Here is a 26,893-nt window from a genome sequence, read left to right as displayed (position 1 = left end):
CCAAATAAAGGGAAAAGGGAAGAAGAAGAAGAAGGTTGTACAGAATGATTGGTTATAGATATAAAAACTTTAGAGGGAGTAAACATATAGTTCACTTCGGCAAAAAATTTCAATACCTTTACACCAATTTACATCCTTACTGTATATAAAGTAATCACTTTGAAACAATTGTAATGCGACAGATAAATAACTTCTGACAAAAGACATCTTTTTTAAATAATAAATTATAATTAATTTATTACATGTAGTAATCTGAATCACTTGTAAAATCCAACTCGAATGGGTAGCGTTCTGAAACCTCCAAAAGACATTCTCGTTCCAAATATCGGAATGTAGACGAAGGTTTTTGACCAGTATGTGTTATTGGTGATAATTTACGGGTGCGAGACGTGGTCGTAAGAGCCCAAAATCACCAGGAGAGCTATGGAGGGGACAATGTTCGAAGTTTCGCTGTGAGATCCTATCAGAAATGAGTACCGTAGAAAAATTAAGGTTTCTGACTTAGTTGGAAGAACTGTTCCACTGAAAAAGCAGTGGGAGAGGCACATAGCTCATGCAACCGATGGCAGTTGGAGTCAAAAGGAGCCCAGCGCCCAAAGACTTAATAAGACCAATTGGAAGCGACATCAAGTTTATCCATCTTCTAGATCAGTGATTCCCAAAGTGGTCTACATCTACCCCTAGGGGTCTGACAACCTGCAAGGGGTCTAAGTCCGCGAAAAAAAATTTGGGGGTCAATGAAATGAAAATGGAGGTCCATTATAGTGGATCTCAACACATACACTGATAGTACCTATTTACTTACATCATACTATCTTATAATATCAAAACATTTACATTATTTATAAAAGTGAATATGAAGTAAAAAACTATTATATATGTTTATAAAATTGTGTAAGTTGTAAGATGTTGGTATTCGCTTTGTGGTCGCAGTACATTTTGAACATACACTAAACTTCACTACAGTTAGAAATTTATAGGAAATCAATATCAGGTAAGTAGTCAGGGGGTCTAACCAACACGGAAAAACATGGCAAGGGGTCTACGACACAAAAAAGTTTGGGGAACTCTGTTCTAGATAGACGTCTTATTCTTGCTGGTTCCAGGTCTTTACTCCAGCACCAGCTATCTGTTCTGTAGCACTTCAAAATGTAAATTCAATGTTCAATGTTGGCTACATTTATTAGTCTACGAAGGTCTTTATAATAAAAATTATGTAATATACATAAAATGAAATGTATTTATTATTTCAACCATAACAAAATTAATATACGAACATAACAATTTTATATTTATACATATTTAATATTGTATCTCTATTCTATGGTTCATCGTACGTAATACTTCCTAGTTTTTACACAAAAGATATTACGAGATTTATTTGTATCACAATGTAATCACATAACAATATTGTTACATGAACTTTTATCTTTTGGTATCACTCGCATTCATAGTACGTAATTGTAACAGATTCGTTTATTTTATTCGTAATTATTTCAAAGATTAATATTAATGATACTAAATATCAAAAATCATTTTTTATTCCACTTGCACTTCTGTTCAAATGGCATTTGAATATTCCGCGGGTGCGAGAGAGCAGGTTGCTAAAACCGCTTAGCCTAAAACTTTTTTTAAGGTAGCAAAGGTCAAGGGCTCCTTAGGAAGCCTCGGCTGGCTTCGTTGAAAGCTCGATGAAGTTCAAATATGAATTAGACAGTTTAAATAATTAGTTTATTGCATTATTTAAATATGGTATCACAAATACAGGAGAAGAATCCAAACAAAAATCTTTAATATAAAATTTTGATGAAAATATCTAAATATTTGTCGCTATTGTTTTAAAACGAAAGTATACGACCAATATATGTGACCAGTGACATTTTACAGTTGGGAAACGTGGTCTTCCACAACTGGTCTGTTTAGAGCTCGATCACTGAATGAACCACAGAGACGATTGTACCTATTTCCCTATTATGAATCAGAGGTAAGGAAATCTGGACCAGATTTTTTTTTCTTCACATTATTTGCATTCTCGTCTCATTTTACTTCTTAACGTGATTTACTTATTCATATTTTATTTTCCAAAAATCTGTCATTCCTTTCGTAAACCTTACATTCATCACCTCACTTTCGTCGCCTTCTCGTCTGAATACTACAGGTTTACATTTTGAACTATTTTGCCTCATTTTTATTTCTTTGTTTTTTCTTTTCTTACATTTAGAATTCTATTTAGATACTACATTTATCAGAATAGGAAGATTCAATCAGATTTAAGTATTTATCTTGATTAGTCTTATATACTTGCAACTTTGCCTACTTGGTCCTTTTAATGGTCTCTCCGGACCGTTCTGCAGTGCTCTAGAAAGGTCCCGCGACTCTCCTTATTGTCGATAAGTGATGTAATATTCCTTTCTTCGACAACTCGCTGCAACTAAAACTTGCCATCCTTTCTTAGCGCACGAAACTTGCGTTTAATTCATGAAGTACATAAGTGGTTATTGTAAATGATCCTATGTTGATTATAATATTAATAAATGTACCTAGTCTAGCGATGAATTCTGTTACTGGTTTTTTGTACACTTAAAAAAAACAATAATTTGAATTTCGAACATTATCTTCTACGATAAAAAATAAATTTATTTCCTGTCATCATTTTATATTTTTTGTTTGGAAATTATTTGTTTTGAAAATGGAGTGGGCACTAAAGAGAATAAAATTGTAGTAATTGCACTGTACAAAGTAGGTTTATAAGTTCGAATTCAATTTGGCGTTCGAATTTGAATTCGAAAGCCCAAGTATGACTAAGTAAAATACATTTAAAAAACTTTTAAGTTAAACGGTTTTTTGATACCCATATTGTGGTGGTTGTGGAAAAATATGTACCTAGTCCGCCATATTGGAACGGCGTCCATCTTGAATTTTAAATTTTGACGTAATCATCGTGTTTTACTAGTGTAGCCCTTTCATTTGATACCCATATTGAGGGGGTTAAGGAAAAATATGTATTCCGCCATATTGTATCGGCGGCCATCTTAGATTTATAATGTTATTGATTTTATTATATTGTATTGTCATCTAAATTAAATGTGTGTACCAAATTTAAGATCAATCTGTACGATTCCGTACGGGTCAAACTAAATAAAACCGTTTAAAAACCGAGTGCACTGTATATTCAAAATTTCGTTAATATCAATTACCCATAACTGATAGTATTCACAGAGTTGACAAACATGTGCGCAATGTGGGCTTGTAATTGTTGCAGTAATGGAATTTTTTAAATGACGCAAACCCTCGTACGCTCGTCTCCGATTTTAATTGCGATGAGGCTTTTTTAGACTAGAGTATTTTTAATATGGCGAAAGAAATGTTTAACAGATCCGCTCACACGTTTCGAAATATATGAAACTGGTTAACATTTACGCAGGTTGTCTTTTCAATTAAATAAACATAACTATATACACTATAACGTGGCGTAAGGAAGTTACTATCCAAGCACTTATCTGTTCTTCCTAGATGGCAAGGATGTAAATGTTGCTAATATTTACATTTATATAGAGACTATTCACAATTTACATTTAAGGTCTTAACGCAATGGCTGTGATAACATCACTGATAGCGCTTGAATTCAAACCGGTATTCGAATTTAAATTAAAACGCCTAGTAATAATTTAATACAAAAGTCTTGTGGATTCTTTATTAAATTTCACATATTAGTAATATATTTTTATATTTTAGTAAAACACAAATTATTATAAAACATAAATTTGCTTTGACAAGTAAAACCAACTGACTTAACCACCGTCATGTCAAAAAACCAAAGAGGCCAGGCGCCCACATTACGCCTCCCCCAAGACCGTGGCTACGGTCGATAGTAGTCCTGAAGATGGGAAGGAAAAAGTACATGGTGTCCGCTACGCGACCTATGTTTGTCACTCTAGTCTCTGGTAGCCTCATTGCTGATCACGTCGGTTGGTGTCATGCATTCTTTTGCTAAATACGCCGGTTTAAGCCAGTCGATCGTGACATTAATTGTTTTTCCCTTAACCTCTATGTCAAAGGTTTTTGTGTCGTGACGAAGCACCTAAAATGGACCTTGATACGGTGTTTAAAGATCGCCTTTAGGGTCCTTGACGCAAAAACACATGAGTTGTAGTCTGCAAATCTTTTGGAATATAGAAAGGACGATTGAACTACAGCGTGTCCGAGATTATATCGTCGGTTATGGCCGTAGATCGCTAATAATACGAAGTGTAATGCTACATCTATATTGATTATCTTATTATATTTGTATGTATCGGACAAATATCCATTTCTATTCTACTGTTCCGATGAAATAAGTGCTGCTAGCCCTAAGGCTTTTACAGCTTCAGATATGAGTTCACGAAGCGGAAGCATTCGTGAACTATACTATAAACTAAAGCATTTGTATTTTCGAACCTACTTTAAACGCTCTGATGGAGGTTGAGGCAGTTAAGACGAAACTTACCTGGTCGTGTCAGTGTTGATGTTGGTGTAGTGCAGTGATTCCCAAAGTAGTCTATATCGACCCCTAGGAGTCTATGACAACCTGCAAAGGGTCTACGTCAGCGAAAAAAAATTTAGGGGTCCATGAAATGAGAATGGGGGTCCACGATAGTGGATCTCAACACATACACTGATAGTACCTATTTACTTACATCATACTATCTTATAATATCAAAACATTTACATTATTTATAAAAGTACCTATGAAGTAAAAAAATATTATATATGTTTATAAAACGAAAAAAAGAAACAGACCGGACATCATTAGCCGAGGAGATTTAAGATTGACCCTTACAAAATTGACGCCAAATGTTGATAATTTATTATTAAAGCATCAGGTTCATCCTTCTCACTAAATATATTGACTTATTACTTATGTTATTTTATTTATAGTTTATTTAATGTTACGTAAAATTTACATAACAGATACAAAATTTTATGTTGAGTAGTTTTAATTTAAATTCAATTAATAAATGTATAAATTAACATGTGTTTTTACTTTAAGTTTTTAACACTTAACTTCACTACAGTTAGAAATTTACAGGAAATCAATATCAGGTAAGTAGGGGGTCTACCCAACACGGAAAAACATGGCAAGGGGTCTACGACACAAAAAAGTTTGGGGAACTCTGGTGTAGTGCGTGTGGAGTGAGGATTAGAGGTCAGCGTGGACTTCTCGGCAATCTAAGGAAGGAAACTGATCCTTCCTCGGATCGCCCGCGCTGATCACGACGACGGGGTCGGGTGAAAGATGCCGTTTGCGTAACGAACGGTGGAGAAATATCTTTTTTTAATTAAGGACATTTAATTTCCAGAAAATAACTTAATGATAATGAAGTAATTTATTACAGTCTTTTGAATATAGTGTACCATACATAAATCGACAACAAATGAGCTACGCATTTACTTCTTTTAAGCTATAACCAATCACCTATGTATCAAGAATCTTTTTCATGCGCGGGGAAAGTGGAAGTGAAATAAAAAGAGATTTATAGTTCGTAAGTGTTAATAATGGGATGAATCATGATTTTACTATGCTCTAGCAAGGTTTGTGACCAATAAAATTTTCGATTTTTCACTGCGAAAACAGCCTTCGAATTAGAAAATTTTACCTCTAACGTTCTGAGGATTTCTTCTCTGATATAAAGAAGTATTACACAATTAATTTCACATAACAAAAATTAATTAGGTTTAAAATTTCCAAAAAAAAACTTTTTACCCAATCTATTATAATAGAAAATCGTAAATAATGCAGTGATATAATGAAATCAATTTTTAATTCAATAAAACAATAATTAATGTTGACAGTTAGGAAATAGCTGAGACAATAGATGGCGTGAGAATCGCTGCAGTTATCGTATGTTATTGTTACACACGCAATGTTGAGGTGTGAACGCGGATTACTGGCTGAATTGTTATCAATAAAAAATATAAATACATACGAAGACATAGCTTCAATTACGCTTTTAAAAGAATGAAGTTGGCCTTATTGACGTCATATAATTTTAGTGACTAAAACATAGTTCCGGATAATATTTTTAGATTCCACAAACAATGTAATAATGTGTTCAGAGAATAAAAAGTTCCGATTGTACAACTGGCAACTCAATGCCTTTTTAAACCAGACTTACATTGCTGCCAAACCGGCATTATTTTTTCAGATTATACAGATTTAAGGTGGCATGATGCATAGTGCAAAGGTTCCGAAATTGTAATGCTCTAGGAGGCTTCGACTCGGGTGAAGGGTGGCTTAACCTATAGTGCAGGGTGTGCAATGCACACGGGCACCCCCAGAGACAGCTAAGAGCATTGTCTTGGAATCTATCGCGGTTCGCCGCTTAGTTTCGCAACATAGATGTGCTACAGACATAAAAATAAGTGTTATTCTGCCGTCATAAGCAGACAGGCCGTATCATACTGTAAGCTATACCTACCTATAAAATTACTTGTTGGAATATGAAAAAAATCTCGTTATGATGGCATAGTTAATAGTTATAGCCGGGGGGGTGGGTAGTCTGGCCTAGGGGGCGCCAGTGTTTCATTGATTCGGGTTGAAACATACTATTATTTCTCCGTATTGCAAGGCTTCAGTTCTTAGATTGCTTTAACGGACGCTCCATGGAAAGACTAGGCTTTAGGAATCCCCCAAAAGGGATCTAGGTTTGGGCTGTAACTTGTTGATTTAATATCTCTTTTGTATTTACAATGAGGTCCGAAAGGTTGAATCTTAAATTGGTCGATTTATAATGTGTTATTTCGAGCTCTGAAATCATGCATCTGGTAAACCAGATTTTCATAAGTGTATAATTGTAATATGAAACAGCAAATTACAGGAAAATAGATTGCGATGGTATGGCCACATTTAACGAAAACCAGATGACCACGTGGTAAAAACTGCTTTAAGCCTCCCAGATTTCCCAAGAGAGAGAGAGAGGTCGTCTAAAAGCTACGTGGTGGTCTAATATTAGAAAGGAACTGGAAACCCTTCAACTTGATGCAGAGACAACCCAGGATAGAGTGGCCTGGCGCAAATTGATAAAGAGACCCGACCCCAAATAAAGGGAAAAGGGAAGGAAGAAGCAGATAATTGTAATATGCCGACATCGCAGGACCTGTCATCGAGGCGATCTTTGCAGGAAGTTTATACCTTACAGTTTACGTCAATCGGCTGAAAAGAACAAAAAAACAATAAAAAAGTTTAATTAATTTCTTACAAAATTATAACACTGCATTTCGTTTGTCCATTATAAAAGTTTTTAACAGTTTAACGAAGCTAAAACTTTTACATTACAACTAATTATCGATATGACGGACTAACTAATGGAGGTAAAGAGTGAAAGTGAGGCAGCTTTGTAACTAAGAACATTAATTATTACTTGTAATTGATATTATGTAAGGCACATAGAACAATAACCGTCATCTGAACAATTGTCAGAATACTCAAAGCCAATAACATTTGAGCTATGTTGTAACATATCTACATATATCATTAATAAAAATTATGACAGCAACTATATCTTACATTTATTAAGAGCGCTAGTAAAGTATTGTGACGAACTCCTAAATATCTGGCATAATCTGGACCACCGGGAACAAAGACAAACTCCACTATCGAGCCAGTCGGGGCTGACGGCGAAACATAAAAATTGTGCAAATTTGGCAATTAAGGAAATAAGTTTGTATAGTCTTTATAGTGCGTTCTTCGCTTTATTGCATCTTTTACAATAGCTGTCTGGCTGTGGATGACTGGCTTTAAGCGGCTTTATTGTTTCTTTATCTAACCTTCTCACCCAGCGTCGAACCCTCTAGAAATTGCCTGCGGTATTTAATCGAATCCATGATCTACGATCTCAAGTCTCATTCCTCCACCGCTGGGCTATCGCTGTACATATATATATATATATATATATATATATATATATATTTATATATATATATATATATATATATATATATATATATATATATTATTTCGTGTACAATGGTCTTGGGAAGCCCTAGAGTAGTCGCCGTCTTTCACACTGACTGACGAATAATTGTTCAAGTTGTTCGCGACGAGTTTCATGTTTTCATTGGTACTAAAGGTTAATCTAGGCCTCCGTCGCAGGTTATATGTTATTGAACCTTTTGATAAGACCTCTGCATCTACAAACCAATCAGATCTTTTCTCGGAGCATCACATTACTCTCGAATATTGTACCGAGAAAACTGCCCACTGTTCTCCCGTTATATGACATCGTGACTACAATATCGCGCACGATTAATAAAACTAGTTCTACCTCTCACCCGCTTCTCTGTTTAATGACTAAGGACTAAATTGTGATACTAAAAGAATGCGGCGAAGGAAAAGAGATGTGTGTAAGTATAGTGAATAAAACAGAAGAGTATTAAAGAAATTGTAAAGAATGAAATAAGATTTAATAAAAGAACTTGAAAAGGAAAATTATTTGAAACAAAAGATCCTGTCACAGATTTAAGACGAGAAAGACAGAGAAAGACGAGAGATCCCCAAAAAGTGGAGCCACGAAAAAAGAGACCGTTACGTAAAAATTTAAATTTGAATTTCGAATTTTGCCACCGGACACTATGTTTATTATATAAAAAGTTTGAATGTAAATTATGATTAAAGGTAGCAAATATAAATTTTCAAAAATCAAACACATAAATATCACATCAATTTATTTATAAAACTTTAACCTATAAACATACCTAAAAACTTTGGACAACATTAACTAATTTGGCAACACTGACTAATCCTGTCAAATATTAACACACGTATACGATAACATATACAATTTAAATATATTTAGTTGTTTTATATTAAGGGATGGTAAAATTCAGGTACATATTAATATATGTCTCAATATTTGTTTCCTTTAGATATATTTTTATTGTTGGGTCAATCTAATCGTTATTTCAGCCAACTGAAAAGAATAGGCCACCCCCAAAAATGTCAGGCTTCGCAGTCACAGTATGGCATGATACACAGAGGACGTTGCTGACCATCTTCTGGAAACTTCTTTATTAGCAGTGGTGATTCTATTTGATTAATGAACAGAGTGTGAATTATTTAAGAATGTATCCCTGGAATCGAACCCAGGACCAACGTTTGCTTCAGTCCACAAAGCTACCGCTGCTGTCAAACCAATAAACAACGGAGTTTTTTGTGGACACTTAGATTATATTGATTTTATAGTAGCGTATATATTGCGTGTGAAACCTTCGTCGATTTAAATTAAAAAAAAAAAACTATAACATATATATGTATATGTTTCTTAGATATTTTACTTTACATAGTTTCGTCACTGTAAATATGGAACATGAAGTAAATAATGATAAAAATGATAGTGACTTTACATATAAAATAAAAATAAAATTACCTACAATATATCTATAAATATAGGGGGTAAAGTCAGTTCCTTCTTTTTTTTCTATAGTGATCACTATGACTTAAATTTAAGCTTAAAATAATAATATAAATAAATTATGACAAAAATATCATGATTTAATCAATAAAATTTGAACAAGAATAGATTTATTGTTCAAATTTCATAGATAAAGTAATTAAAAAGTATACTATGTTAAAAATATTTTTAATCTGTACATAACAATGAAATTTTTTTCTGTTATACAGGATGATTGGTTATAGATGTAAATATACAGATAATACGCTGTCAACTAATGTATGGTACACCCATTCAAAATCAATGGTTTAAAGAAAAAAAACTTTACAAAATTCAGATTACTACATATTAAAATTATTTATTATCTGTCTCTCTTTATAAATGCGGGATTGAAACTGACAAATAAGATTTACATTCACCCATTTAAAAAATATACAGTAATAAATATTGCAAATCGATCTTTGAAAAGAGACAATCGGCTAATTTCGGCTTTGTAGAGCACTATCTCTGTCCCACACTACCTATATGACGTTTTTTCAGTCGTATTTCGTGCGATTCTATTTTCAAAAGTCGATGTGCAATATTTATCGCCGGGTACTACACACGTATTACCAATATTTAATGGAATCAGGCGTTACCTTGCGGAAGTGCATCCTAAGTAAGAAAAGGACAAATGTTTAGCCACTTCTGCACATGCAGTGGTAGTCGTGCAACAAAGTGCACCGCCCGCCAGCCCGCTGATAAATGCGTATGCGGCAAACAATGCGAATTACACAACCGCCACCGTTAAATCACTCAACACGTGTGTTTGGCACTAATCGGTGTAACATAACTCCTGAAGATGCCCCGTGGAGGGGTGAAATTTCTTACGTATTACCAATCATTCTGTATTTATAAATATTGAAGATAAAATCAATTTTCCATTTAATCGTCTGAAATATTATATGAAATAGAAGGAGTGTGGTTGGAGCTCTAATTGTGCCATTTTGGCCATTAGGCGGTGCAGGCGACGGTGTGAGCGTGCGCCCCCTGTCACTCCGCCCCCACAGTTCACGACCTGCGCCCCGCCCAGGGAGTAAGGCCTCACAGGCTCGGGCTTCGCGTCCCGACAGGCGTCAACTCGCTGTGCGACGTGACGTGGCATCTAAAAGATAAAGATAAAGATAAAATTCATAATTGGAACTTTTTACAGAACTCTTACTGAGTGTCAACTTATTGTTTAATATATTTTATTTATAACTCTACTCTGCTTCGCAAGGTGATAGTTATAGAGAAGAAACATGAAGAAACTCAACAACAATAGATCTTGTAATAAAGATTAACACATGTTTATACAGATACAGTAATACCCCGCTTTACGCGAGGGATACGTTCCAAAAAAAAATCGCGTTAACTGAAATTCGCGTATAACGAGGTTTATGATTAAACATAGTCAAAAATCATTACAAAAAAATACAAATCATTTTAATCAATCACTTTAATTCTAGGAACACTTTATGCAATACATACTCTTATTTTTTACGGAAAAATACATCTATTGTCTTTTGGGTAACGTTTTGTTTACGTTCTTGTAAAATACGTTCATAACACCCAACACTGTTTTTAATTGTTTGACAGATGGTCAAGACACCATAGAGAAGTTGATGACTACATTATATTTATATGCACTCTTTCGCGTAATTCGAGGCATTTGAGCGCGAAATTTGCAATTCGCGTTATAGTGAATCCGCGTATAACGGGGTCGCGTAAAGCTGGGTATTACTGTACACATAAATAAATATAGCCTAAATGAAATCAAAATAATCAAACGGTACAGTACCCGTCGATACATATTGCACATCGACCTTTAGAAAGAGACAATCGGCGTCGTAGAGCATTATCTCTATCCCATACACTGTTTGTATTTCGTATAATAGAGATAACGTTCTACGAAGCCAAAATTAGCCGATTGTCTCTTTGCAAAGGTCGATGTGCAATATTTATCGCTGGGTATTGTACACTAATGTAATATCCGCAGGTTATATTAAATAACTATGGTTTATGCCATTGTTAGGCATTAAATTAATTGTAGAGCCGCAGATAATTCAGAATTTATTTAGAAAAAAATGAACATAACACGACTTATTTGCAACTACTCGTTACTTTGATTTAGCGATACATTTGGATTGATGAATAGACTTAAAAAGATAAAAATTTAATAATGTTTGATATATATAGATATATGTGGACGTGTGGTGTGTGTGGAGTGGCACAGAGATAGTGCTCTACGAAGCCGAAATTAGACGATTGTCTCTTTCCAAAGGTCGATGTGCAATATTTATCGCTGGGTATTGTACACCAATGTAATATCTGCAGGTTATATTAAATAACTATGATTTATGCCATTGTTGGGCATTAAATTAATTGTAGAGCCGTTAGAATTCAGAATTTATTTAGAAAAAAAGAACATAACAAGAGTAATTCGCAATTACTCGTTACTTTGATCTAGCGATACATTTGGATTGATTAATAGACTTAAAAAAATGAAAATTTAATAATGTTTGATATATATATACATATATATACATATACATACATGTACATATATATATATATGTATATATATATATATACATATATATATATATATATAAATATATATACATGACAAATATTATAAATATAAACTAAATACAACGACGGACAAAACGTCACATAGGTAGTGTGGGACAGACATAGTGCTCTACGAAGCCGAAATTAGCCCATTGTCTCTTTCCTAAGGTCGATATGCCATATTTATCGCCGGGTACTGTATTTTAATCTCGATTTTATAATACTACAAGTGGCGCCATCTGTTGGATATTATTGTTAACATTCTAATATAGTACCAAAAGTATCTTTCATAATGTTGACTGAAAGAGCTTGCATATTAAAATATTGCTTACTGTGAAAGTCGGTGAATGCAGTATCGGCGTCCACAGCGGTAACAGCTTGTTAAGAACCGTGGAATTGCATTCTAGCAGCGATTCCAGCAGGCTCAGGAAGTGAAGGTTCACCGTCTCCGCCAGCTATAGGGTAACCAAACGTTTATAATTATTGATAACAAGAAATTGCCATATATATAACTTACTGGAACAGTATACATAATACTGTCAATTACATGAAATAAATAAATATATTCAAGGTCTCTGGAAGTCTCTGAAAGTCTCTGGAAGTCTCTGAAAGTCTCGGAAAGTCGCTGAAAGTCGCTGGATGCGAGCAGCGAAGAACTGGTAATCATGGCGAATGTTTGGAGGAGTCCTAAGCCTTATAGAAGGCGTTTATTGGTTGAAAAGATGAAGGAAATCGTATTACAAAATATGAAGTAATTTTTTTCAAATCAAAGTATGATAGAAACTAATATTTTCTGGTGAAAAATGGTGGAGATCGGTAAAGTTTTTGTTTTTAATTTAAATGAACAAGGTAAAGTACAAACAAGAATTAAAATATTCTAGAATAGATACAACTATGTTCTTATATTACCACTGCTTTGTGTAGCTAAAATTTTTGAGATGTAACCATTTTTTTTATTTTCTTTCTATAATCTAATTAATTATCACTACCGTGAATTACCCGTGCCAAATAAAAACCCTTTCAAATATCACAGACGCAAAATTGCAGAAATTACATCAATCAACATTATCTTCGACTATAACTACATTAACTTCGAAAATCGACTTTAATATCATAATGACAAAAACCTTAAACTCTTGTTACTCCTTACAACTTGTGTGTACATCCATGCATATGCACATGCACAATATTTAGAGCATAGGCATGACCACACACACACGCATATGAACTCTCATGGATACTAAAACCTAAAAACATACCCAATAATTAGGCTTACCATAATTACGAAGAGCCAAACCGGGACGCAGAAGAGAAAGAGGCTCATTTTCATTTTGCTTTTCGCTTAATTTGTGTTTTTCATGTTTGAAATGCAATCAAAATTATTATGAATTAACAAAAACGACACTAAAAATTTGTCCGGTTTTATTATTCACCCACGCTTGCTTTATATTTTTCACTAGAGTGCACTTTCTTCAGAATCGTTTTGTCGTGCTTAATTTTGTCATAAAATTCACTGCATGACATGTTCAAGTTGAGTTTGCACATAAGCGAGGCTTCCACAACGCATTCTTCCATCCTCCCTCGATCGTCAGGCCAACGGGACGCCGGGACAGGGATCTCAAACCGGGACTATCCCGGTCAAACCGAGACGTATGGTAAGCCTACCAATAATGTATGTCCGCCATGATCACAGTGTGCAAAAAAACATGATACGTTTGCAACGTGAGGTTAATGCACTGACCAGCTTGCAGTGCGCGGAGAGCTGCAGTACGCTGGGCAGCAGCTTGCACCAGAAGTCAAGCAGCACGCAAACGCTGGTGTTGTGCGGCTCGCTGCCCGGCGCTGCTGCACTCGCCAGCTCCTCCAGGTACAGAGTCCACAGCTGGCACAGCACGAACGCGTGAAACAGCGCGCTCATGCGCTGCGCCCCTGGTTTCGTTTGTTCCACGTACGACGACATTATCGTCTGGACAATTTAAAAAGTAAACAAAAATTAACCTTCACTGCAACATGTTGGTAATGTACAACATAGATTACTATCTTATAGATCCAGGCCATTACTTGGTCGGAAGTCCATCCTAAGTAAGAAAGGGACTAATATATAGCTACTTCCGCTATGTAGCAGTAGTCATGCGGCAAACAATGCGAATTACACAACTAAAACCGTTAATTCACTCAACACGTGTTTCACCCCTCCACGGGGCATCTTCAGGAGTGATGTTACACCGACCAGTGCCAAACACAGAGTGAGCTAGCTGCCAAACACATTTATCAGGAGGCTGGCGGGCGGTGCACTTCATTGCACGACTACTGCTACATAGCGGAAGTAGCTATATATTAGTCCCTTTCTTACATCGATTACTAACTTAGTTCGAACAATTGTAAGCTTAAAGAGGCAGCGGGAGGAGGACATCGCTTGTGCACCACCACGAACCGAAAGATGCGGCGTTGGAAGGACTCCACTAAGTGGTCAGACGACAGCGGAAGTCGAAGGAAGACACTGGATGTGGCAGCATGATGCCGGTGACCGATCATCCTGGCTATCTTTGAAGAGTGAACTATGCCTCACAGTGGGCGTATATAAGCAGACATGATGATCAAAACATCAGGTTATGTTTACTTCAGATGTTCAAGTTTCGGATGTCAATAACGATTTGTTAAGAACACTGGAAGGATTTTTCTCGACCTCACAAAAGGAAACCAGTACAGCAAAAGTATCAAATTTAAAGTTACTTTGTAAGCTTTTCTTCAATATTAAATTTTAAAAACGACCCTTGTTTTCTCGGTATCCAGGTGGTCCCTCAAAAACAGTACCAATATCCTAGTAACCTTCCCAAGTTGTGGGTGTATGGAGTTTAGAAAAGAGATCGTACCTGAATATGGTCAGTTATATGGCAAGTGGCGTCTTGAGGTACAGGCTGCTGCAGCGGCAGGGATCCTCGAGCATTGCACAGCGCACCCATCACCAGCCACGACAGCTGGCGTACTCGTCCCACACACTCCATCACCTCGCGTGATCTGATCACCAGTATTATAGAAATGATAGTGAGAATCTGGTAGAATACTTTAAAGGAAACAAACTATGTTAAAGCAATATAGGAGTACCCTGGAATATAAACATATATCAAGTAATAGTTCAAGTTGAGGTTTCTTTACGAGGGCCAGCACCCAGTGTCATGAAGCGTCCGCCTAAGTGTCCAAGGAGCTGGTGTAGGAAACAAACATTCGAAGGTTTGGGCTTCAGGAACATTCTAGATTTGGAAAGTTTAACTAGTTTTTTGACCAGCTACTTCCACGTTTCTGTCTTCTTCTTATCGTAAAGCATGGGTTGCCTAAAAGATCATTGAGCTCACTTGTGACGATCTGCCTCTACTCTTACCTGTCTCCTGCTTGCCGTAGAGTATCGGTGACCTGAACTGATTGAGCATTTAGCTCTATTGTAAGGAGCTGTTTCCATGTTCGTTGTCTGTTGATCCTAGTTGATTAGTAACTTGCATATATTTAGTGAAAAGAGATTATTCGTGTCGAGCTGCCTCTAAGTTCAGGGTATCTTCTGCATGACGCAGACTGTAACACGTGTCTGACCCAGATGTTCACGAGGCACGGGGGATTCTCAGAGTACCTGTATACGTTTAAGCTCAAAGGAAGTCCCCAGCGGTGGACCAGACCGTGGTGCACGCAATTACTTGTTGTCTTGTTTAGAGGGTTTAGAGTGGCTTGTGAAATGATAATGGGTAGAAGTATTGCTTGCAGCATCGCTTCCATATTGTAGGAGGAGGAAAGCCGCCACAGGATGTAATAAGTGTAACAAAAAATGTGGCGAGGGATGGGAGGTGATACGTGAATGTAGTGTGGATGAATGCCGTGAGAATGATAGAAAATTTGAAGGTGAAAGAGAGAAATAAGAGAGGAATGAAGGATGAGAGAGAGGGTGAAAATAGAAATATATATATCCCAGCCTCAAAAATTAAATGAGAGAAAGAGTTTTAAATCAAACACGTATAAAACACCCTATCTTTTATTTGGTAGAGTAGGAGTGGCTTATAAACTCACCCGGGTAGAGATGAGGTGAGCCAGGGCAGGATATGCCGGCTGGCTTGTCCGCGCTCTTGCTTGCCACGGCCATGCTCCATGGCTAACTCCATTGCCACATACTGAGCGATACCACCCTTCACGATCGCGCCCAGCGTATCCTCATTAAGACAGATCAGATTTCTGTTCACTATCGACTTGGAGACTGATCCCTGAAATTAAAAATGAAAATAATAAGAAAAATGGTGTCATTTGTCATACAGGCCTCACAATCTGTAATACACTATCCAGTTCTAGGACATACATTCTTTTTTCCTTCACTTCATAAATAATTCCTGTTACTAAATTAAGCAAAAGTTTATGTAATAATTTCAGTTGTTGATATTTATTTTTATTTCGCATACACCATGGCCCTGACTTTGTGCGCTATAGCGAGGAATCCAGTACATGAACACCCTGTACATAAGCGAGCAATAAAAATTGAATCTGAAAATGAAAGTTAATCTTGTATATTATCAACGTGTCAGTCGATAGATGCCCCACACAAAACATAGGCCTCTACCAAAAATGGTCACGATAATCGGTCTTGTGTCAGTAGGAAAATAACAGTTTCACTAAGGGGTATTGTGTACATCTCGCACCTTGATCTTGTTGAGGAGATGGGGATCGTGCAGCAGTTCTAGAAGATCGGGCAAATGGGGTCGCATGCAATCTACAGCACCCGTAGCGAGCTCGCGCGCGTCAGCTCCTCCCGCAGAACCCACACCTCCAGGGCCACCACCCAGTGCAGGCGGCAGCAATAGCGTGCATCCTCGACCTGTACCAAACGAAGCCGAAATGTTAAGATGTGAATCAAGAATAAAGTGAATAAGTCTTGAGAGTTTCTGAATAGATGGCGTTAGTGAGCCACCTGACGACATACTCTGCATCTTGTCAGTCTGTCATCGTTTTGGTCATAGCTGTGCCTTAGGACGACAGCTTACACTACATCAATGTGTGTTACCGATGATGGCATTATAACATTGGCAAGCTCACGGTTGTTCAACTGGCGATGGATAAAGCAGTGCTCAGGATTTATCTATGAGATAGAAAAAAAGTAACAAAAACAGCCCAGGGGATTGGCAAATTTGAAGCGGCAGTGATCAGGCGACATGGACGCAGAAGAAATGACCGCTGGGACCTTAAGTTTTGGAGTGGAAATTACAGGTGGACAAGCGACGTAGGAAGTTCATATACATGAAACGTTGGACGCAGGCCGCAACCACCAAGTCCTCTAGAACGAGAACGACCGGGAGGTCGACCCACTATCACCCTCACATGGTGGAGTTCCCTAGGAGGCTAAGCCCAAGTATGGAACAATCAGCCGGCTTCCTTATTCACCAAGAAGTCTAACCCGGATCTCTTCAGAGTGAACAGGTACTTACTGAGTCTACGTGCTCTATCATTGACCACATCGTCGTTTTCCAACAGGTGATGATCAAAGGCAGACTGGTAGCCGATAAAAAAGTCTAACTGGAAATCTAGGTGATAAGTTTCAAAAGTGCGTGTAAATGTCTACTTGAATGAAGATAATTTAAAATTGAACTTCTGTGTATAAGGCTCTCCCATAGATTTCCAATAGGACCGGTTGAAAGCGTCTTCCCTCGAACTTAATAAGGTTATCTGTTCACCTTGTCTTCAGACATCTTACGTTTCGTACATTAATGACGTGGCCACTCTATACGAGTATATATGATGACGAATAATTACTAATAACACCTGGTACCTTGCAGCACGAACTGGATAAGCATGAACAGGTTGTCATCTGGTACGGTGGTCTTGGTACGCAGCGCTTGTACCAATTCGAATACCAGCACGCGGCAAAGCAGCAGCTTGTCGCGGTCCCGTCCGAACGCACGCACGCATGCCGCACTGAGCTCGCTCACCAGCGACAGTCGGACTACGAAGTTCTGAATCGCGTAACTCAGGATTTTGGAGATTGGTTCTAGAAGGCTCTGGAAAAAAAACATTTTTTTACACCTTGTACTTCGTTTTTAAATCGCTAAGGTAGTCAAATACAGGTGACTTTCAACCGGAAGCCCTGGAAATCTAAGGGGGAGATCTGTGACCCCGTAATGGACGTCCTATGGGTGATGAGAGAAATGATGTATCATGCCTTAGGAAAGTGGGCCGAGTTGAGAGCTGAGGAAAAAAGAATATCAACACCGATATTCATATCTTTATCCTATCTGTTATTGTTTCCACATCAGCGCTGAATACGACGACCTATTATAAAGTAAATAAAACAAAAACCATTTAATCTGTGATAAAATGTAAAATAAAAGATGAGATGAAGTAAAAATAATGTGATAACCAAAAGCTGTGATAGTAAGGAACGAGGCGGAGGAAGTGAGGCGATGAATGAACAGTAGAAAGTAAGTAAAAGAAAGATAAAAATTGTTGAGTGTAAGTAGAAAAAAGATAGATTATGTGAAGTATGACAGAAGAGATCATTAAAAAATAAAATATTCCTTGTCACATAAATAAGATAAGGGAACGAAAGGCTCATTTGCAGGGGCCATTAAAAAAAAGAATACGACCATCTTAGAGGCTATAGATTAGACAAGTTATTAAAGCCTAGGAATCCTCCTCTCTACTCCCACCAAAATATAGGGGTATCCTTGACCAACTTAAAAGTTGTGCATTTTAATTGACACTCTCGCTTTTGAGGTACACACTCTTTAAATCAGGGAAAACTGATCACTCTTTACTTGGAAATTTCCCCAGCGACAGTCTTACGAGTTCTTTCAAGATAATTAAAATCCAATAAACAGTCTTCTGTTATCCAGTACTAATGAAGGAGAATTCTTTCTACCTTGTGTTGTTGTGCTTGGGGTACACGTAGGGCGGCAGCCGAGGCGCGTAGGAGCGGTATGACGTCATCCAGCTGTCCCAGCTGCAGAGCGACACCACGGAGCAGCTGCTCGAAGGCAGCCAGTAGGGCTCCACAAGCGCTGGGCGGTCCCAACGCCTCTGGTGCCAAACACTCCAAGTACATAGCGATATTTCCCGCTATCGTCGGTATTTGCTGTCAAGTATAGATATCAACATAAACTAAGACTGGAAGCGGGTAGCGCAAGACCGGTGATCGTGGCGATTTTTTGGGGGAGGGGGGGGGGGCTATGTCTTGCAGCGGATATCCATCGGCTGAAAAGAACAAAAGGAAGAAGACTTTGTTCTTCTGATGAATCTTCTTTCATTATTCTTTCTAGGTTCTACTTTGAAATAAACTTCCTCTTGGAATTAAAGAGTTACGCAGCGGTACATGTCCAAAGAGATGGTTCTAGAACTATTCGCGGGTGAATCGTCTTAACTATACCTATTTAGATATGTATATATGAGTAATTTATGTTTATATTATATCCTTCTATTTAAGTATGTATATAGTATTTTCAGTCTCGTCGAATTATGAATCATTATACATTATACGAAGAATTTTAAATTTGGCTACAAGACCTTAGAATTCTAATATAAACAAAATCATATATACATTGATTAAATGCCTATAAGGCATTATGTCCGCCATTGCTTAAGTTTTAACCCTTAATAGCCTGATTTACGAAAGGTATTTTTTTCAATATTACTGTGTTTGCTTGAGGGTCTAGATGAGGGGAAAAATAGATTTTTTTTTTAATTTCGTTGGAAAGAATATTATACAACAGTAAAATTCGCACAGCCAACCTATAAAAAAAATATTAGTAATGTGAACATTCGGTTTAAAAGATTCGTATCAAAATTGAAACTCTAGGCTATTAAGGGTTAAGAAGGGATAAATAAATAGACAGAGTTATGCAAATGGTCTTACGTCTATTGGTAGAGTCTTCTTGGAGTTCAGATGCTCTATGAGCAACTGCAGCGGACCACACGGATACAGCTCGTTGAAGTCCACGAAAGCCTGCGCTATACTCTTGAAAAACGTCAGACGTTGTTTCTCTGCAACAACAACAAACTTATTAGTCATAAATATGAAAATGTTCCCTCTCCCCCTCCCTCTCTACTTGCGTCTATTCAAATTGAATCAATTTGTAACACAAGCGTTGAAAGAGAAATATATTGTGAAGAAATAACCACAGTAGTGTTTATTTTAAAACAATTTATGTCAAATTTGGAGATGATTTACCTTAATTCAAAATTAAAATATTCTTTATTTGAATAGGCTGTTAAAAACACTGTTCGAATCGGCAATCAACGTAAAGTGTCGGCATTGTTGTACCTGTCGGAAGCTACCACCGGCTCGGAAGGCAGCTCTGCTGAGAAAAACCGGCGGTAAATGTCAATTTCCCGGCACTTCTCGTACAGAATAGTAAAGGAAGGTTATCTCACGTAAAAATAAAAGTAATATTTAAAGTTGAAAGTATAATAGTATTTAAAGTAGATTTATTACGGTAATGAGTATATTTAATACAAAACTATTATTGACTACGTAAAAAGTATATTGTTCCCAAAGCGAATGTTCCTCCACCGGCGGTTTAGTTGGCGCGGGCGTAGCTTCAAAAACCGGCTTCTATGATCTGTTCCAACTTGTTAAATGTAACAAAACTGAACAAAACAAAGATCAGATAGTAATAAAAAACTACAGGTGAAAAGAATTGCGATAAGCACATCGACCTTTGGAAAGAGACAATCGGTTAACTTCGGCTTCGTAGAGCATTATCTCTGTCGCACGAAATACAACGACTAACAAAACATCACTTAGGTAGTGTGAACAGAATGAGAGGTCCCAAGTAACAAGAACCAAATAAATAAACAAACTTGTTAAAAGAGAACTATTGATTTAAATCAAAGGTATTGGTCTGGTTGTGGTTTAGTTAATATTTTATAGCGAAATAATCGTAGATGTCAAAACGCTATCGCTTATCGGTCAATCCATCGGTCTACGCATGCGCAATATCACAGAACGCGCTGTGATTGGTCGGTACGTAAGCGGAAGCGTACGATCTTCAGTCTGTTGTCAAAACCACGTCCCACGCCAATATTCAATTGTATAAGAATAGCGGACGGCACCAAGTGACGTATGTGCTGTGTTTGTGAATTTGAATTAAATCTTTAGTGCTGTAATTAAATAATGAATTAAAGACTATCCTATATCGATTTTGAATCAATGTTTAACCCCTAAATGCATAATGTAAAACTGCATCATACCATTTAAATGTAAAATGAGTACCACAATTAAAAGTAAATGGATAGTGTTGTATATCTGCAACATAAGATAAATAATAATAATAATAAAAAATGAGTACAAAAAATATTATATACACATTTTTTTCTATTTTTCCCTGCATTTTTATGTACTAATTTGAAAGCTAAAAAAAATTTTAAGTACAAACAAAAGTCATGCATTTAAAGGTTAATACGCACATTTGAGTGGTGAGTATTTTATGTAAAAATGATTTCATATTCATGACAAATAATTTAACGTAATTTAATTCACGTCATTTAATTTATTAGTGATTTAACGGTGGCAGTTGTGTTATTCGTATTGTTTGCCGCATACGCCTTTATCAGCGGGCTGGCGGGCGGTGCACTTTGTTGCACGACTACCACTGCATGTGCGGAAGTGGCTAAATATTGGTACTTTTTTTACTTAGGATGGACTAGACGCAGGGTAACGCCTGATTCAATTAAATACAAATAATTTATTACGACGTTGGTGTATTTGAAGTTGTAGGCGGATGACTTAAAATAAACTGTGTTTGCCTTACATCCAAGCGCTTTTTCAAGGTACTAAATTATAAAGGTAAAAAAATATCCATGGTAATAAAATATACTCGCCTGGAGTTCGCTGCAGAAAAATCTGCAGAAAAACATTGTTGGGAGCGAGCTGATGAAGAACGCAGCGTAGGAACTGATGGGCCACGAACACTGCACTGCCCGGTAGACGGATGTTAGTGTCGGCCTGCCACGAATAATTTCCCATTTGCACCACCCTGTATAAAAGATGATACTTCAGTAGAGATCCCAGACTTGTGTTAATGGATACAATCTTACACAATTCACACTGTGCATTATTAGATGCATGATCGTACATCTGCTGAAATATCCCACGCGTGAACAGGTAATGACAAGTCCCCACACCTGTTTCATCAACTTCGTCTTTATGCATCCAGTAGTCCTGGCATTGCCTCGCTGACCCACGATGGAATGATATCGAACCACTCATTTAGTTTAAGTGACGTCATATTAGAGGCGTACATATTATTGTACCTAAAAACAAATTCTTAAATTCTCTTACTCCACTTTACTCTTCTCCGTTCCGTTCTATGCTATTCTATTTAAGTTTGTTATACTCTATTTACGTAGTAGTATGTCGTAGCTCGAAGAATTGCTCATCTGAAGTGGCAGGTGGTCGTGCAACCGATGGCCATTATGACCGAAAAGTTCTCGAGTGGTGACCACGACCTGGTATGTATGTCCTGTGAGTATGCCCACTAGTTGAATCGACGACACAGTTAAGATTGCAAGAAGTCGCTGGATGCAAGCAGCGCAGAACTGGTCATCGTGGCGATCTTTGAGGGATGTCCATGCCTTGCAGTGGGTTTCCATCAGCTAAAAAGGAGAAGAAGAAGATATTCTATTTTCCTCTTAATACTGGTTCGATTTCCTGGACGTCTCCAGTAAGTTGATGACCAGACAAAGGATTGGTTAACCTGCTGACGCTGTGTAGGAGGGCAGGTAACATAGCCGCTGCAGCAGCTGGCTCGCGATGCACGAACGTGGCCAGAACTATGACACAGAGCCCCAACTCCTCGTCGCTGTACTGCTCCATGGCACTGCCGCATTCCGCACCTGCAACACAGCATTATTATCATCGTTTCAGCCATACCATATCCACTTCTGGACATAAGCATTTCCATCATCAGCACCACGTCGAAAGCTGGATCCTAAATGAGGATATCCACAGAAGAACTAAAGTCACCGACATAGCTCGAACAATTTTTTTTTCTAATGGCCCCCGCTATTGGGGACCTCTCGTACCCCTATCTTTGGTGGGACAGGGACTTTATGGGCAATTTTATTTATTCACATAATTATTTTTTATTTTCATTCTCTACTTTCATACATCACATAATCTTTCATTCTATTCTTTTATGCCACAATTCTGCTTTCTTTTCCTTTTGCTCTGTTTACCTTTCTTTTATCCTCTTTTCATTTTACATTTTCTTAATTTCTATTTTTATTGTATCACATTTTTATCTATTCTATATCACAGTTTCATTTTTTTTTTAACTTGTCTTGTTAGTTTTTATTTGTTGTCTATGCCTAACTTTTATTTCTTTCTATTGTATATTGTGTGATTCTTTTGCAATAAGAGAGGAATTCTTCCCTGGTATCCTTTCCGCTTATCAGGGAAGCTATTGACTCCTCCCTGATTTCAACGCCAGACCGGCACTCGAAGTCGATAAGCTCTAACAATTGCTGGTCTTAAGTGACAGTGAGCTGGATACATCGCTCATGCAATAGACAGCCGGGGCTGAATGTGGATAGGCACTTCACTAGATGGACCGATATAGTTAATGTCACAAGAAGTCGCTGGGTGCAGGCAACAAGAGAGCGGTCATAGTGGCGATTTAGCGGAGGCCTAGGCCTTGCAGTGGAGGTCCAATGACTCAAAAGAAGAATTAGAAGAAATAAACTCTCTACCTATAAGTGCTTACTGCATCATTCGTAGTTAATATAAGTCATTTTAAAAAACGTAAAATTTCTTTGTTTAGTTATGATGACAATTCTCCTGGTTGATGGATGGGTCGCCTAAAGACAAGTCTACCGCTACAGACCGCTTTGGCAACAGCAATCTTCTACCTGATCTCCAGCATGGACGACATCAACGTCTACGTCGCTCAAAGAGTCACACTTTATATTGGCACCATACATGACAGCGCTATTGAGGTACTCATATCTTACCTTATTTTTTTGAGGTCCTGGAGTCGAGACCGTAGTTCGGCAAGCGCAGCCTAGTTGTCCAACCAAAAAGTGAACAGATGACCTTAGAGGTCGACAGTGGAGTGGATATAGACCGCTTTCAATCGTACCGTTTTTCAGTTGACATAAATGAATGCGAGGTGTGGTCGTTAGTAGGGGCCCTCGTCCCGTAATAGATAATTCGATGTAAAGAAAAACACTTGCCGGATAGTTAAACTTATAATATCACAGAACAATAAATCTCAATCTGAGTTACAGGTATTTCCTTTGTTGAACAGCGGTTGAAGCGACACGTCCGCTCGGTAGCGCGGCGCGTCAGAGAGTGAGCGAGTTGTACCGAGTGCAAGGGCATGCAAAAACAGATGCGTTCATAGATAATAAATTTGGATGCGTTCTAATGAACGCCACAAATGTAAATTATATGAAATAAATGAAAAACTCACAGCGATAACATAAGGTTGCATCAGGACGAGGGGGTGTGGAACGAGTAGGGTGTGTGGCATGCGCGGCGTGTGCGGCGCGACGACCAGCTCGGCTCTCGTCTCCCCACCACGCACCCGATGGACGACCATTCTCTGCAGACACAAATAAAAATTATCAACTGCATATCTCTAAACTTTGACCAAACGTACAGAACCACTGCATTGTAAGTTTTCTTTGTTATTTTTGAAGCTGTCGCCTTCAGATTCTAGAGTGGTGACATTAGAAGGTGGGCTAGCAACCTTTTGCAGGTCATCTTAAAACGCTAAATGCAGGTCGATTCCAACTATTAAAATTCTCTTAGGGAGATCTACATCCAACAGTGTACCTGTTACAGCTGATGTGATGATACAACTGCTAATATACATTTGTTCGTTTCATTATTTATACCTGGGATACAAAAGATAGTTTATTACCGTAAAGAGAAGGTATGAAGTTTTTACCACATGGTGTACATTAGTGATTGTCAATCTATTAATTATTTATTTTTAATATATTTTATTTTTTAATATTCTCTGTTTCACGAGGTGTTATAAAGTTGTAAAGAAGAAGCAGGAAAAAACTCCACAAGAAAACATATTTGAATAAAGTTAAACACAGATTTATGTCAAAACTCTGTAGTTTCGTTCAGCGTCGACAGATGGCGCTAGTTGTTCATAAACGTATAAAAGGGGCAACGCACGGTAGAATCGACATTAATAAAGAAGACTCTACAACGACACGACATATGCATAAATTCTTTATTAGAAATAGCCTAAATGAAATCAAAATAATCAAGCGAAATCACTGATGACGATTCTTGTCATTTAAATGTTCTTTTTTTGAATATTAAGCCTTTTCGTCAATTTATTATTTAATATTCGTTTTGAATTATGGTAATCCTATAATGTTTTGCGGAATTTCATAAAAAAATCTGATTCCGATTTTTTCAAATGAATTAGCGGCTTTTTGCAGTCGAAACTTTAGTACAGCCAGTTGTTCACGGTGCCTTGTAAATACACTATGGTAGTACACTATTTTTTGGATTTATTGTAATTATTGTAAATGTACAAATATATCATAAATATATTGTAAGGCAACTATAAAAATATTGACCTCTTCACAAATTTTTTGAAGTTCTATTGATATGACTGGTTTCTCAAAGTGTTTTTCCTTACCTCTTATGTACGATAGTGATGTTATATAATCCAAACAGTGTTCTCCGAGAATCTCTGAGAACACTTATAACATTCGTAATTTAAAACTGACGTATTTATTTTTGTCATCACTTATAAAATACCTGTAGATTGTGGCCGGGCGTTGGTCCTCGGCGTATGCTGATGCTGTTGTGTCTGTTGTTGTGGCGGTGGCTGTGGTGGCTGCGGTGGCAAATGTGGCGGCGATCCCAGTTGCGCAACCTGGCGGGCTAAACGCCGTGGAGACCTACTGCAGATACGAAGCAAATCGCTGAGGATATATGACTGGTGTACAGCATATGTTATCTATAGATGAACTGTGTCATTATTATCACCAGGTCAGCCGATAGAGCTCAACTACAAGTTATAGATTTCAGCCAAAGGTCGCTACAATGACCGGTCCTGCGCTGCACACATTCAGCAACTCCTCGCGACCTTGACTATGTCATCGGAACAACTCTTGGGGGGGCTGACGGCATAGTACTACCCACGTTGATGTAATAAAATTTCGAGGTGGGATTTGAGACTTGTTGTTTAGGGTAAAATAAATAGCTAAAGCCCTAAGCTAAAGGCCCTAAGAATACACAGGTTTGTGATAGGACGGATTAAGTTTTAAGGATTTAATGGAATCAGGCGTTACCTTGCGGAAGTCCATCCTAAGTAAGAAAAGTACCAATATTTAGCCACTTCCGCACATGCAGTGGTAGTCGTGCAACAAAGTGCACCGCCCGCCAGCCCGCTGATAAATGCGTATGCGGCAAACAGTGCGAATTACACAACTGCCACCGTCAAACCACTCAACACGTGTTTCACCCCTCCACGAGCATCTTCAGGAGTTATGATACACAGATTAGTGCCAAACACAGAGTCTTTATTTATAAACACGAAGTTGAAATTGTAGTGGACAGTCCACATGATTTTGTAGTAGATACGAAAGATCCAAAATCGCAGCTTGGATGTACGTCAAGCACAGGGTGGATAGAAGTAAAATGTCAGTCTTTGAAAACTGGAAAATAAAAAACAAAGAAACTAGACTTTTTCTCAAGAAATTATTTACAGTCAAGGAGGTGCGGAACGTGGTCGAACGTGGTGGTGCAGAAGTTTCCAAAGCACATCCCTAGGATAGGGTAAGCTAGACCTTCTCCACATTTTTGTGCCATTTTATTTACTCTTGGGGATGATAAAGGTCCCCCCCTTCAACGCCAAAGAAACTGTCATTTTTCTAGC

The 26,893-nt window shown here is 37.6% G+C and overlaps 1 protein-coding gene across 1 annotated transcript in view; it reads right to left on the bottom strand.

The window, feature by feature from the left end:
* Nucleotides 1–10,368: 10,368 nt before the first annotated feature.
* unc79 (UNC-79 domain-containing protein) overlaps nt 10,369–26,893 on the bottom strand; it is an 82,236-nt gene continuing 65,711 nt past the window's right edge. The window contains exons 45-57 of the mRNA XM_068763858.1: nt 25,771–25,916; nt 24,455–24,586; nt 22,739–22,877; nt 21,864–22,018; nt 19,897–20,024; nt 18,907–19,119; nt 17,818–18,046; nt 16,694–16,869; nt 16,074–16,264; nt 14,894–15,038; nt 13,762–13,986; nt 12,353–12,475; nt 10,369–10,572 (exon numbers count right to left, since the gene is read on the bottom strand). Of these exons, the coding sequence (XP_068619959.1) occupies nt 10,369–10,572; nt 12,353–12,475; nt 13,762–13,986; nt 14,894–15,038; nt 16,074–16,264; nt 16,694–16,869; nt 17,818–18,046; nt 18,907–19,119; nt 19,897–20,024; nt 21,864–22,018; nt 22,739–22,877; nt 24,455–24,586; nt 25,771–25,916 (2,206 nt within the window). The remainder of the gene's footprint in view (nt 10,573–12,352; nt 12,476–13,761; nt 13,987–14,893; nt 15,039–16,073; nt 16,265–16,693; nt 16,870–17,817; nt 18,047–18,906; nt 19,120–19,896; nt 20,025–21,863; nt 22,019–22,738; nt 22,878–24,454; nt 24,587–25,770; nt 25,917–26,893) is intronic.

This window comes from Battus philenor, unplaced genomic scaffold (genome assembly GCF_028537555.1).
Source record: "Battus philenor isolate CCGP_79_NKW_IND1 unplaced genomic scaffold, ilBatPhil1.0.hap1 SCAF_18, whole genome shotgun sequence".
NCBI classification, from domain to species: domain Eukaryota; kingdom Metazoa; phylum Arthropoda; class Insecta; order Lepidoptera; family Papilionidae; genus Battus; species Battus philenor.
Note: the sequence above shows the minus strand (reverse complement) of the source record. Positions and strands in the feature narration are given on the sequence as shown.